Genomic DNA, 14,628 nt, shown 5'->3' with positions numbered 1-14,628 from the left:
TTATTATTTTTAGATAATCTCAAACATTCAAGGCAAATGCTCTTTTGCAGAGCTACAACCTGTTCTTGAGCTAGTGTCTTTAAATGAAGTTCTGTTCCACTCTGGTTTTCTTACTTTTCTGTGGGGTAGTGGAGGGCCTTCCCAAGTGGTGCTCAGAGGGTCACCAGTGACTCGTGGTCACCTGGGATGGTTTAGTGAAAGGGTGCAAGGATGTGATGCTGCCTGAGTCCTGCAGTACCAAGGGTACATTGGCTACCTTGAAGGTAGTGCCAGGACTGCGTTTGGTGATTTCTAAGGGACAGACCATGTCCGTGGTGCCATAAATCAAGCCCAAATTAGGAATATACAAAGGCAAGTGCCCTGACCACTGTACTACCTTCTACCAGCCCTTCTGGTTCTCTTAAATTCCGTTTCCATCACTTTCTTGTGAATACTACAAATATTTTTCAGTAAGAAACCAGGCAGGGTTCTTGCTATAGCAATAAAATGTCTGATGTTGAAACTGTATAGCTCTTCATTTCCATCAACAACCAGCTTCTTCAAAATTATATAGTCTATAAACAAACAAATCATTAGCAGGAGTATATCCAATTCCAGTGATCTCAAGATCTGAGAGGGCTCAGGTTGGGCCAGAGCTGTGAAAAGGAATGCTGCTGTGGAAGCACTTACCGACAGACAAGTTCGCCATCCATAGCATCCTGCTCATCAGTGCTGGCAAAAGACACTCGGCCACCAATCACTGCTCCAATGATGTAAACCAGCCATGTCAGCCTTCCTGCAATAGGTGTTTAGGAATATTTTGATGGAGGAATTCCGTACTATATGGCTCCTTTCTTAACAATTTCAATTCTAAGACTCCTTAATCTTAACAGTATGGTAAACTGCAACCCCACCCAATAATAGAGTTCAGCTATTGCTTTACTGTAGTAAGAGTGAATTCAAAGGAAAAACAACAAACACCCCTCAATCAGAGAAGCTCTTATTTCTAGAACAGTACTTTTTCTTTTATTTGGGGAGGTACCCATAGCAAGGGTACTCAAGGCTTACTCATATATTCTGATAATGCCCAAGGGACTATATGGGGGTGTTGGGGATTAAACCCAGATGGTACATGTAAAAGGAATAAGCCCCACCTGCTATACTCTTGCTCTTACTCAAGAACAGTACATTTTCTTTTGTTTTGTTTTAGGACTACACTGGAAGCTAAAACTAGAGCTCGGGGCTTACTCCTTGCTCTGTACTTAGGGATTACCCCGAGATGGCTCAAGGAACCATAGCAGTGTTGGGGATCAAACCCAGGTTGGCTACAAGCAAGTCAAATGCCTGACTGGCTGTGCTATTGCTTTGGCCCCAATGAAAGCAATACATTCAACTATTTCAATTAGTTTTTACCAGGTCCTTGTGACATTTATTAACAAGTGTTCCTTTATGTATATAAGATAATGGGTGATGATTTGGGAGGAGGGAAAGAAAAAGTGTTGGTGAAAGTGAAGGAGCACCAGTAGTTCCTCCTTCCAGGCTCAGTCCACTAGGCACTCACCCTCCTGCACGGCGATGTCCATGGGACTGGCACTAGCACTTTGTAGCAGTTCCTGATAAGACTGGGCTGACTGGTCAAACAGTTGCACAAGGAGGGCACATGTCTTCTCATATTCACAGCGCCCAATGGTTGACAGCTGATCCAACTGCTGCTGAACTAGACCTGTGTCCTCCAGAGGATCTTCCAGTCCATCTCTACTCCCAGGAGAAAAGAGAAGGTAGGACTCTCAAAATATGCCCAATGATTTTCCCATTGATGGGGTCCTTTCTCACTCAGCCACTATTTCTACTGATAGAGGTTCACACTATACCCCACAAACTACTTTTTACTAAGGAATATAAAAAAGGAAGGCAAAAGAAGCATCAGTTTGTTCAGAGATGTAGAGCACAGGACTTATACATTCAAGGCACTGAATTTGGTCCCTAGAGCCAGAAGTTGCCCCTGAGTCACTGAAAACTGAGCAGAATCCATCCCATGAATTCCCAGTCCCTTCAGATTCTTCTGCCTTGATAATCTTTTGCTTGCTCTGGTCTAAGTGAACGTTGGGGCTATAAGTATTCCTTTTAAGAGGACACCGAAAACATAGGTTTGTTTTAGAAATTGAAAATCTTCAGATTTGAGGGAGGCAATACGACAATTCTAACAATTAACAGGAAACCATAATCAGCTCTGTGATATGTGAAATGTATACATTTGTAATAAAATATCCTAATAATATGAACAATCATGCTAAGTATAATTAAAACACACACATAAATGATCTCATCAGTGTAGGTAGTTTGGCTACAAATGTAGGCTCACTTGTTATGTCATTGCATGATAACACAGTAGCATCAATACTGCTATATTGAGCAGTTCTTACTCTGTGTTTACCACATTCACTGTGATCTTTGTCTTCCCTGTAGCCTTATGAGGTTCACCTAAACTAAAAAACTTGCCTAGGCTCAGAGCCACGGAAATAATTACTCCCCAAATATGCTTCATTGGAGAAGATTGAACTGTAGTTTTCTGAAGTGGGTTCCCAAGTACACCCTGAGGCTGCATTCCTCCACTGCCAGCTGGGAGAGGACGTTTGTCCCAAACATGGAACAGCTGTGCCAGACTCTGGTTTCATTCAAAGGTCAGAAGGCATTGCCATTTCTTGAAGTACCACAAGATAATCTCCCTTTCAATATAGCTCCCCTGGAGAGCTGGCAGTGTGAACAACACCGAGCGTGAAGTGAAAAGACATTTCCCCAAAACTACAAAAGGAACCATGGTAAAGCAGTAAAGAACCCAACCACAAGTATGAGCAGTGGGACAAGACTAATCCTGAAGGATTCAATCAGTAACAGCCACATATATAATCTCTCCAAAAATAAATTAAGTGGAAATGCTTAGGCTCTTTAATAAGCTCAAATAAGCAATGGAACAGATCATCAATAAAACACAGAGGATATGAGAACAGAAATGAGAAAACTATAAACAGAAATGACAGAACTAAAAAACTTGGTAGGTGAAATGAAAATCTCACAGGAAGGCTTTACCAGCAGAGTAACAGTTGCTGAAGACAGAATCAATGAGCTCAAATTTGAGGTATAGAAAATCACCAGACAATAATAGAAAAAGGGAAAAAGCCTCAAAATAAATGAAGAACTAACAAGAGAACTTTGTGATGAATTAAAGAGGACCAACATAAGAACCACTGGGTTTCTAGAAGGTCAGGAAGGCAACGCTGATGAAGAAGCAATAGTCAAAGACATCACTGCAGAGAAGTTCCCAGAGTTGGAGGAGGTCCGAGGGGACCAGTTAAGAGACCCAAATAAAAATACACCAAAATACATTCTAAAATGATCACGATTATAAATATAAAGAGATATTTCAAAAAATATATAGGAATTGAACTTCCATTTGACTCAGCAACTCCCATTTCTTGGAATATACCCCAAACAAAATAAAGAAAAGTCACTTGCATCCATCTGTTCCTTGCAACACTACCTACAATAGCCAAAATGTGGATACAAGCCAAGTGTACAATAGTACACAATTTGATAAATCAATTATGGTACAGACACACAATGGAATATTACTTGACCATAAGAAAAGTAGACACTGGTAAAGGTACTGGTGTTAAAATTAAAATGCTGTGTGTTTAAAACCCAATCATAAATACCTTGTCTTTTCAAAAAAAATAAAAATAAAATAAAGCTACTGAAAATTATCTGGATCCTCAGCAACTAAAAGAATACTTTACAGTGGATTTTACAAAAACTTTTATTTTGAAATAATTCACTGTAAACAGTGTTTTAACTCCTAAGACTATTAAGAATTCAACTTAGGGTCTGGAGCAGTGGCACAAGCGGTAGGGCATTTTGCCTTGCATGTGCTGACCTAGGACTGACTGCGGTTTGATCCTCCCATGTCCCATATAGTCCCCCAAGCCAGGAGCGATTTCTGAGAGCACAGCCAAGATTAACCCCTGAGCGTCACTGGGTGTGGTCCAAAAACCAAAACAAACAAAAAAATTCAACTTAAAAAAAAAAAAAGCACTCAAACTACAGAGTCAAAGTAAGTCCTTATGAGAAACAACCAATAGTGAAAAAAAATTCCCCAAAGGTTCCTAAACAAATAACTTCATTATATATAGGTAATTAGGGGTTGGAGGGCATTGTGCCATACCTGACTGTACTTAGGGTTTATTCTTGGCAGAGCTCATGGATCATACGCAGTATAAAGAACTAAAACTGGCTTGGCCTGTGCCAGGCAAATAGGTAAAATATTATTTATCTTTCTGGCCACTTACACAGGTCATTTTTAAAAGGTTTTGATATTTTATTATATATTTCTGGCTCAATTAACTGTCAGTATAGAGAGAAACCATCTGTTAATATAATGCAATTGGTGACTAGTTTCCTAAAAATCTTCTATTAAACTCTGGGTTGCATTAATTCTTAGGTTACATTCAGCACCAATAAATACATTAATAATGTTTCTCTCATGTACGTTTATTTTTTTGATTCTGGGGCCATCTTAGTGGTGCTCAGGCTTATTTCTGGTTCTGTACTCAGGGTACAGAGGTAGCGCTTGGGGAAACATATGAAATGCTGGGGATTGAAGACAGGTCAGTCCCATGCAAGGTAAGCAATTACCTGATGTACTATCCCTCTAGCCCATGTTTCTCTCATGCTTAAAGAAATGATGAGGACAAACAGATCAATATACTTTGTAATCAGAGATACTGCTTTTGGATAAAAAGGGAGAATAGGTAAACAGGATGCTACAAAGCATCCTTCAGATATTATGTTCTTGTAATGTTATTCTGCTGACATATAAAAATAACTGTTATTAGTATGAGTTCCAAAAAGACTCTTAACTGAGTTTGACACTACTACTGGTGGGATAGGATGGAGACAGTTTCTTTACCTCAGTATGATATGCACGGACTCCAAACGGGATGTAATGTAGGCTTTGGTGACCTCAGGAGTGTATGTCTCAAGCATGTGAGGCTCTGTTGCTTTCACATATGGCACAGAGGCTGCAAGCCGCTGCCAGAGGCTCAGGAGATAATGTACACTATTTGGAGCAAATTCCCAATGCTAAGAAAAACCAAAAGAGTGAAATTATATTTTTCATTTTTGTACACATTACTTCCATATAACTGATGCAAAAGTTAAGGACTTTCTTTAAAAGCTAAACTCATGTGCTTTGCTCTGCATATGTAGCCAGTCTAATTAATCGTCTATTTCAGAAATTAGGCATTTAATGAAAAGAGCTATTCTTGGCTGGCTGTGTAAACCTTATCACAAATAATTTGTGTCAATGGTTCTCAAATATTAGTATGAATGTGAAGCACTTGGAAGACTTGTTAGAAACAGAGATGCCAATACTTTCTCAAACCTACTGAAGCAGAGATAAAGGTGTAATATCCAGGCACCTTTATTTTTGTTTTGTTTTGGGGCCACACTCTGTGAATGCTCAAGGGTTACTGCTTGCTCTGTACTCAGGAATCACTTGGGGGACCACATAGAATGCACATTTCTGAACCTGGGTTAGCTACATGCAAGTTAAGCACTCTACCTGCTGTATCATTGCTCTGGACCTCACATCTGTACTTTTAATCAAGCTCCCCAGGTGATTTTGATTCAAGCTGTACTGTTGAAACAGCACTGCCCTGTCTTACATGACAGAGAGGATAAACTTTCTCTATGTTTATTTGCATTCTTGTCTCAATCTTGCCTTTTTCCAGGTTGACTAAAGGGATTCTGCTTTAAAGAAGTATCTTTGTAATAGCAACATGTTCTTCTAACCAAATTGCATTTTTGTAATAGTAAAGTAGGCAGCAAGAGTAACCCCTCTGGAGGTTACACTCTACTTATATTTATTTATGCAAAGGGAATAAACAACACAATTTATTATAGAGTTAATATCAACGAGGAAGAGGTTCCAATATTTAGGAAATGAGACATATTATATTCAAAGGCAAACCTGTAGGCTGGTCACTGTGAAGTTAGCTATCAATCGGATGACTTCAGGATAGTTTTCAACTTTGACTAATTCTCCTAGTTGGTAGTTACTCTTCAACCTGGCAAGTAGTCTGCAAAACTCATGGTAATTGTTTGGATCTGATAAGCTCTGGTGATAATAGAGAAAGAAAATGAAGGAAAATTTGTCATTCATTATACTTCTAGAATAATATCTAGATGTCAAGAAATGAGTCTATTTTCATTGCTGAGCTGTAGGTCATCATTCAGATGGTCGTATTTGTTTGTGTTTCAACACATTTAAAAAGGCACTTTTAAAAGGATTGTCATAACTATCATCTCTTCTGGTTTGTGAGCTGGGATTATTAGTCTCATTAAAGAGTTTGAAACAGAAGCTCAGAAGGGTCATGTTACTTGTTTCAAGTTCTAACACTGATTAACTGTAGAAAAAGGAAAGAAATCTAAGGTGACCTGTCTGCTTCCCACCAAAGACTGACATTAACATAAATCTACATATATTTGGTTTGGGGGCCATAACCAGCTGTGTTCATAGCTTACTCCTGGTTCTGTGCTCAGTGAAACATATGGGGCACAAGGGATCAAGCCCAGGTCTCTGTGCAAGGCAAGCACTCTACCCACTGTCTGGTCCCACATTTCTTTTTACTTTTTTGGGCCATACTCGGCAACATTCAGGGGTTATTCCTGGCTCTTTGCTCAGAAATTACTCTTGACAGGCTCAGAGGCCATATGGGATGCCGGGGATGCGTGCAAGGCAAATGCTCTCCCATAGTGCTTTTGCTCCAGGTCCTCCCACATTTCAGACATTCATATCATTATTACTCTAAAACATGTTTCTTGGGCTAGAGGTAATACACTGAATACTTGTCTTGCACACAGTTGAGTTCAATCCCAGGCATCCTATATAGCTGTCTGTGATCCCTAAGCCAGAGTCACAAGGGAGTCCTGAGCATGGCTGGGTGCGGCAAGCAACAAATTTTTTTCCTTGGTTTTATTTATTCTAGTAGGGCACGCTTTGTTCACTTGGTTTTGTGCACCCATTATCTCTCAGATGACAAGTGCTCTACATCAATGATTCTCACTAGGGGCCACAAGCTCTCCTAATAACCCTTTAGAGTTTAGTTTAGACTATTCACAGGTAAAAATGGACTAAAGAGACTGAGTGCGTGCGTGTGTGTGTGTGTGTGTGTGTGTGTGTGTGAACATTGAGTGTAAGCACCAAACTAGAGATCCAACGTGTGTGTGTGTGTGTGTGTGTGTGTGTGTGTGTGTGTGTGTGTGTGTGTGTGTGTGTGTGAACATTGAGTGTAAGCACCAAACTAGAGATCCAACAGTCCAACAGTTTGATGTGGGAAGGAAACAGGGTTGGAAGGGGCAGGCGGAAAAAGATTAAGAAATGATGCTATATACAATTTGTTGAATAAATACACAAATTGTTAAGAGGGACAAAACTGAGGATGCATTGGGCTGGAGAGATTCCAAGATTAAGGCATGGTGGATCCCAGGCAGCATGTGGCCCCTCTAAGCACCACTGGGAAAAAACCTAAGAAAAGAGCCTATAATACTGAGTACTGCTGGGTGTTGCTCATCTTTTCTTGCATACCCAAATAAAATGATTGCTCTCATGCTATTTTCCACTAGAAAAAAAAGAGACATCTTTAAAAAACAGATGATGACTGAATCTCTGGGACCGAGTAAAAGAGAACATTCAAATGATGAAATGATGAGAAGTATCTTCCTTCCCCATAAAAAGCTACTCTAATCATTTAGAGTTGATAACATACTTAAAAAAAATAGAAAAATAAAGTATTTTCTATAAAAAAAAGTTTTTTTTTATTTCTCTCCAGGGCAGGGTATATATTTCATATGAGGCAGAACATAAATCTAGCATTGACCCCTTCCTACCTCTTAAAAAAAGAACAGCTTGATATTTAAGCCAGTGTTCTTTCTTGAATATGTCTCTCTCTCTCTCTGCTTTCTTCCTATGTTCTCTCTGAAATATGTAATATTGTTTCTCTCCCCTCATGTCTTTCTAACTAAATTCTGGTCAATTAAAAATTCTCTTGCATCAATCTCCCCTGCCAAATCCAAAGAAAAAAACCTCACCAAAAATACCCACCATAACCATTTAGATTGATTTTTTTTCCCCCTATGGTGCTGGGGATTGAACTCCTGGGTCTCCTCAAACATGTAAGGCAAGAAAAACTTTAGATGTTTTATTTCTTTGGGAAAATGACTAGCTTATCTTTGCATATTAAAGTCTATTATATTCTTCCCACAGAAGGATTCTTGAAGTTAAAGGAAACAAGCTCTTCTTTTAGCCAAATATTCTTAAGAATTTACCTATAAATATGATTTATATCAATCTAAGATTGACAAACTGGGATTTCTAATAAATGTGGACTCTAAATGGATCTCATTCTCAATCACAATAGGCATATATACTACCCTCCACCCCTACTCAAAATAAAATTCTCAAAAGTAAAAAAATCTTACCTGTGGATTTTCCAGTATTCGCTTAACACCATCGACAAGATGTGAGAGAAACTTGGCTCTCTCTGCATTGTTAAACAGGGACCTTCGGACTGAAGCAATTTGTACTAAACAGGATAGTACCTAGGGAGGTCACAACAAAAACATTATTGATTAAAAGTAGGTACAGCTGTCAATAATTCTGTGCCTTCTTTTTTGGGGGGAGGTAGGTGGTAGAAGAAAATTGTAGGTTTGGACCACACCTTGCAGTGTTCAGGGGCTACTCTTGTCTCTGTGTCTAGAACTGATCCCTGACAGTACTTGTGGGACCATATGCAGTGGCTGGGATCAGCTACAAACAAGTGTAACTCTTGAAATATTACATTGACTGCTAATTCTGTTCTTTTGGATGCTACCATTTTAACAGTATGGAAAGATCAGAAGAGAAAAAGAAAAAATATATATTTATCTTAGGATAGCTATCTGAAATTTATATCTAAAAAGTTAATGGGATATTTTTTCTTTTTCTACTAAATCTTTAGGATAATCAGACTTGACTCCGTCACACTCACCAAAATAACCAAGTCAGGTCGATGACCTGAAAGAAACAACTTTTTCATGGAAAACATTCCACCCATTTCCTATTGTGCTCAGTATTTATAATCTGTCTCTGTAGTTCTCATTTCTACTCTTCCACAAAGCTTTGCTGGGAAGCTGATCTGTGTCACAGTTGACAGACATGTTCTCTTGTCCTCTTGCTTTCAAGTTGGCCTCAACCAAAAGGATAGGTAAGAGGGCATGATTTGCAATTTCTATTTTTACTGGATAGTTTCTCCCCTCAGCTATAGCTTCAGGGCTCAGGGTCTCCTTCCTTGGGTCCCCAGGATTCCCCACTATTATACTATAGTAATGTTCTATTTTTGTTGTTTTGGGGCCAGACTTGGCAGTGCTCAGGCCCCACACTCAGATAATTAAACTTGGTGTCATCACATGCAAGGCAAGTGCCCAACCAAGTGTACTGTCTCTGGTATTTATACCTTCAGAAATCTCAATATATTTACCACAAACTCCTCTGTTTTCCCCTAACTTTGTCTACAGCTTTACAGACAGTGCTTTCATTAATTACCCTTTTATTTTTGGTTTTTGGGTCACGCTCGGCGGAGTTCAGAAATCACTCTTGGCAGGCACGGGGGACCATATGGGATACCAGGATTTGAACCACCGTCCGTCCTGGACAAGCTGTGTGCAAGGCAAATGCCCTATCGCTGTGCTATCTCTCCGGACCCACAATTACCCTTCTTTGAAGGTGTATCTTTTCCTGAAGTAAATTAATGGTACTTACAACAAAGAAGTCATACTTCTGCTATAGCCAAGTCCTACATTTAGTTAGAAATGTGCAAAGACTAAGGAAGTAATCTACCCAGAAACTTGATTTCTTTAAAGGTTTGTACAATTGAATTTAATGCCAGTGATCTATTAAAGAATTCAATGTCTCTAGAGGACATACACACATTTTGATTTTTGAAGTTAATTATTGCTTTAAAAATTAAATACACCTTTCTTAAAAACTTTCAAAGAAGACAGGAGAAATATGGTGATACCCGTTTCAACTTCCCATTGTCATTTATGTAATTTATGTCTCAGGTATTTCAAATTTTCCAGTCAGGATAATTTTAACTTGACTAGTCAAGATATAGAATCAGACCAAAAGTTGTAGCAATTTGTCACTAGATCAAAAAAATAAGCATAAATATTTTATTTTTTGCATAAAGACTTTATTATGAGACCATTTAAGCCACAAGTTTCATTCAAAAGGTCAGATGACACTAGTATATCCAAGCTTGGTTTCTGTAATTTTTGTAAAACAAAAAATGAGCTTATCAATATTGGTATTTTCTAAAAATAGAAGCTTTGTTTTTGTCTGGGGGATGGGGTTTGCTGGAAATAGAATCAACACATTGGCAAATCTTTTTTATCACTGAATAACAACCATAGTCCTTAGAAATAGGCTTCCTTTAGAAAACTTATGGTCCTGACTTACCAGAGGTGAAAATGAAGGAGGGATGGAATGATATAGGTCAAAAAACAGCTGCAAAGTCGAAGAATCTAAGAATGCTGAAAGACAAAAGGAGCACTTTAGTAAAAATGTCTGCACCCTGCTATTGGTATGGTATGTGCTGTAGACAAAGGAGCAAATCCCTCTACGGTCTTATTTCCTTCTAAAGTAAAAAAAAAAAAAGTACTCTTTTTATTTTAAACTCTAAAGTCCAGCTTATTTAAGAAACAGATTAATTTGTTCCTCATAGTACATAAGAGGATCAGAACTTTGTCTATAGCAAGGACTTTCATCCTTAGAAACCAAAAAACAACGTAAGGAAGGCTTTTTGTGTGCATGTGTGGTGGGTTTCAAATCTAGAACATCACATTTGAGAGGAATGATTATGTTCTACCATAGAGCTACAACCCCACTTGTCTTTATAATGATTTACTCATTATTTATTTATTTTGGTTTGGGCCACACCTGATGGTGCTAGGGGAACAAACTGTAGTAAAATGCAAGTAAGGTAAATGCCAGACCTCTTAACTACCTCTCCATATCCAATGAATGTTTTTATTTATTTATTTGGAGTGGAGTTTGGCTACACCCAGCAGTGCTCAGGAAACCTTATATGGTGCTGGGAATATCGACAGAGGCAGCTGTATGCAAGGCCAACTAGCCTTAAATCCCTATGCTATTTCTCCAGCCTCAATCTTATTTATTTATTTATTTCTGGTTTTTGAACCACACCTGGTGACGCTCAGTGGTTACATCTGTCAATCTTTATTTTTAAAGTTAGACATTATCTCAAATGAGCAAGATAACAGAAATATTTAGGTGATGACTAACAAAAAAGGCAAACTCTCTGGGCCTGAGAGAGAGCACAGCGGCGTTTGCCTTGCAAGCAGCCGATCCAGGACCTAAGGTGGTTGGTTCGAATCCCGGCATCCCATATGGTCCCCCATGCCTGCCAGGAACTATTTCTGAGCAGATAACCAGGAGTAACCCCTGAGCACCACCAGGTGTGGCCCCCCCCAAAAAACAAAACAAAACAACAACAAAACCAAAAAGACAAACTCACATCCAACAGTAATTGGAAATGAAGAGTTCTCCTACATTGAGAAATCTCTAATATCCTTTCAACAATATTCCCCTCATTTTGAAGTCATGCTGAAATTCTAACTGCTCTCTCTTTTTTTCATTTTTTTCCGTTTTTCGGTCACACCCTACATCGTTCAGGGGTTATTCCTGGCTCTACGCTCAGAAATCACTCCTGGCAGGCTCGGGGGACCATATGGGATGCCAGGATTCGAACCAATAACCTTCTGCATGAAAGGCAAACACCTTACCTCCATGCTATCTCTCCGACCCCCTAACTGCTCTCTTAAAGCAAAGGTTGCCAAACTTATTTGGCCTACTGCCCCCCTTTTAGGGAAAGATAAAGAAAAAAATAGAATAGAAACACTCAGCCTACCCCTTGGAAAAATATCTTTTTTATTCTTTTTTTGTTTTTTCGGGCCACACCCGTTTGATGCTCAGGGGTTTCTCCTGGCTAAGCGCTCAGAAATTGCCCCTGGCTTGGGGGGATCATATGGGATGCCAGGGGATCGAACCGCGGTCCTTCCTTGGCTAGCACTTGCAAGGCAGACATCTTACCTCTAGCGCCACCTGACCGGCCCCGGAAAAGTATGTTTTTTAAACAAACAATAAAACAGAAAGTGTACCCCCAATTGTACCAATGGGTGGCTATGCTACCCCATGAATCTTTCTAGCAACCTACTTTATTGGGGGAGGCTTTACTCACTTTGGAAACCACTGTTTCACTCAGAGCTAGCACTTCATATCCCCTGCAGACAGACCCTGGTTCCGATAGTCCGGTGCTGTTACCTGATCTCCAACTGGTGGGAATCTGTACTGTGCAGAGGTCATCTGAGGACTCGTCAGTTGATGTGCCGATGAAATCAAAGTTTAGGCAGTTATGAGTAAGTTTGAGCAGCTGCATAAGCAAGCCGTGCTGACTTTCATCATTCAAGTTTAGATTCTTTCCTGAAGCCTGTAAAAATTACCACATAATGAACACCAAACAAGTACTCCTCTCTTCCAACCTAGCTACCATACTTATGAGAAAGCTGCTAAGCCAGAAAAGAAAGGCTAAGGGCACTCAACAGTCAAGCTCCCTGCCCACTCTGCCAACCCAAGATTCTGTATTTTGATCACTGTAATGTCACCAGTAAAATTTGTGCTCCTTATTTAATATAAAAATATAAAGTTGACATTTAAAGACATACCCTATAATACTCATTCTTTATGAACTATAGACATAGGGCCCAGAAGGAATTCTGAAGCAAAATAAGGTTTGAAGTCACTTCATTAATATTTGAGATCTTACTATTTATTTCTAGACAGGGCTAGGATTTTTAGTTATGTTTTTACTACCTGCTACTTAACTTTCTTCCTCTTTTTAGTATCACCATCAATAAAATCTTTATGATGTTTTTTCGGGGGGGGGGGGCAACACCCAGTGGTACTTGGGAATTTACTCCTGACTCCTAGCTCTCATGTTATTCTCAGCAGTGTTCAGGGCAAAATGCAATAGGGATTAGAACCTGAAACCTACAGAGCAAGCACTCAGTCTGTTGAGTTATCTTTCTAGTTCTATTAAATATTCAAGCCCCCAAATAAAACTGAATCCCTACTAAATTGTTTGTCTGCTTATAGTGCAATATTGGTCAAAAGCTGTGATTTCAGATTCAAAACTTAACGAGCTGTGATCATGGTGCTTGAAGGCACAGGATTTAATCCTCAGTTTTTTTCAAAAGTTTTTCCTTTGTTTCCTCTAGGAAGTACAAGAATTTTGGTGAGGCAATGTGACTAATCTACAGACTAGGAATTCTGAGGTAAAGCTAAGTAAGTAAAGAAAAAGCTGAATATAATTAACTGGAACAACAAAAAGAATCTCAAAAAACATTAAAATCAGGACAAATTAGGGTCTGGAGCAATAGTACAGTGGGGGAGGGAGCTAGCCTTGCAAACAGCCAAACTGGGTTTTAGCCCTGCCATCCCATAGGGTTCCCCTAGCACTGCCAGGAAAATTTTCTGAGTGCAGGGCCAGAGTAACCCCTGAGCCTCAGTGGGTGTCTTCCCAATAAAGGGGGCAGGACTAACTAAAAATGAGAAAAACAGTAAACAGTAACAACCAAAAAACCCAACTCCCCCAAAACCCAAACCAACAAAAAATATCCCAAAGCTCAAATCACGTATCAATAAAAAATTATGAAACTATTTTCATTTTTTAGCTTTCTATAGGGACAAAGAATTCAAAGACTATAATAAATGTGTGGAAGTTACATCTTACCATTTCTTAGTCCAATTCTATTCATAAATGAACTGAAAAGCCAATGTTCTAATTTTAAATCAGGTAATTTCCTTATGTGATAATGTCTACCTCTTTCAGGTTATAAAATCTAAATAGATGTTAAAAAATTCTAAATCGACTTCCCTTACAGATATGCTAGTATTTTTTTGTTTGTTTTGGGTTTTTGGTAACACCCAGCAACGCTCAGGGGTTACTCCTGTCTCCACGCTCAGAAATTGCTCCTGGCTCGGGGGACAATATGGGATGCCGGGATTCAAACCAATGACCTTCTGCATGAAAGGCAAACGCCTTGCTTCTATGCTATCTCTCTGGCCCCAGATGTTGCTAGTTTATTTGCTGATTTTAAGCAGGAAACTAGGGAGCCAGCCTGGTTTTGGTATGCTAACAATATATTCTGAACCTGTTCCTTGAGACCACTAAGAATCCGAACACTGCAAAGTTAATATACTTTCCACTCCTTATAGAAAGGTTTTATGTGATTATGAAAAATTCAGGGGATGAGATGTGAAGCTTTTTGGTAAATTCAACACTTATATTTTGGGGGTGGGCACAGCTGGGGTGCTCCAGGTTTATTCCTCCTGGCTCAGCAACTCAGGGATCATTCTTATTGAACTTAAGAGATCATATAGGGTTCTGGGGATTAAATCTGGGTTGGTCAAATGAAAGGCAAAGGCCCGACCTGCTGTATTATCTATCACTCCAGTCCCAAATTGAACATTTTTTT

General features: G+C 39.2%; 1 protein-coding gene across 1 annotated transcript in view; it reads right to left on the bottom strand.

Annotated features, from left to right (window-relative positions):
- Positions 1-14,628, bottom strand: part of XPO7 (exportin 7) — a 107,690-nt gene that overhangs the window by 22,341 nt on the left and 70,721 nt on the right. Inside the window, exons 7-13 of the mRNA XM_049769433.1 lie at positions 12,416-12,581; positions 10,532-10,605; positions 8,515-8,634; positions 6,005-6,151; positions 4,943-5,115; positions 1,541-1,734; positions 670-775 (exon numbers count right to left, since the gene is read on the bottom strand). Of these exons, the coding sequence (XP_049625390.1) occupies positions 670-775; positions 1,541-1,734; positions 4,943-5,115; positions 6,005-6,151; positions 8,515-8,634; positions 10,532-10,605; positions 12,416-12,581 (980 nt within the window). The remainder of the gene's footprint in view (positions 1-669; positions 776-1,540; positions 1,735-4,942; positions 5,116-6,004; positions 6,152-8,514; positions 8,635-10,531; positions 10,606-12,415; positions 12,582-14,628) is intronic.

This window comes from Suncus etruscus, chromosome 3 (assembly GCF_024139225.1).
Source record: "Suncus etruscus isolate mSunEtr1 chromosome 3, mSunEtr1.pri.cur, whole genome shotgun sequence".
NCBI classification, from domain to species: Eukaryota; Metazoa; Chordata; class Mammalia; order Eulipotyphla; family Soricidae; genus Suncus; species Suncus etruscus.
The sequence above is the reverse complement of the archived record's forward strand: the minus strand, read 5'-3'. Positions and strand labels throughout refer to the sequence as shown.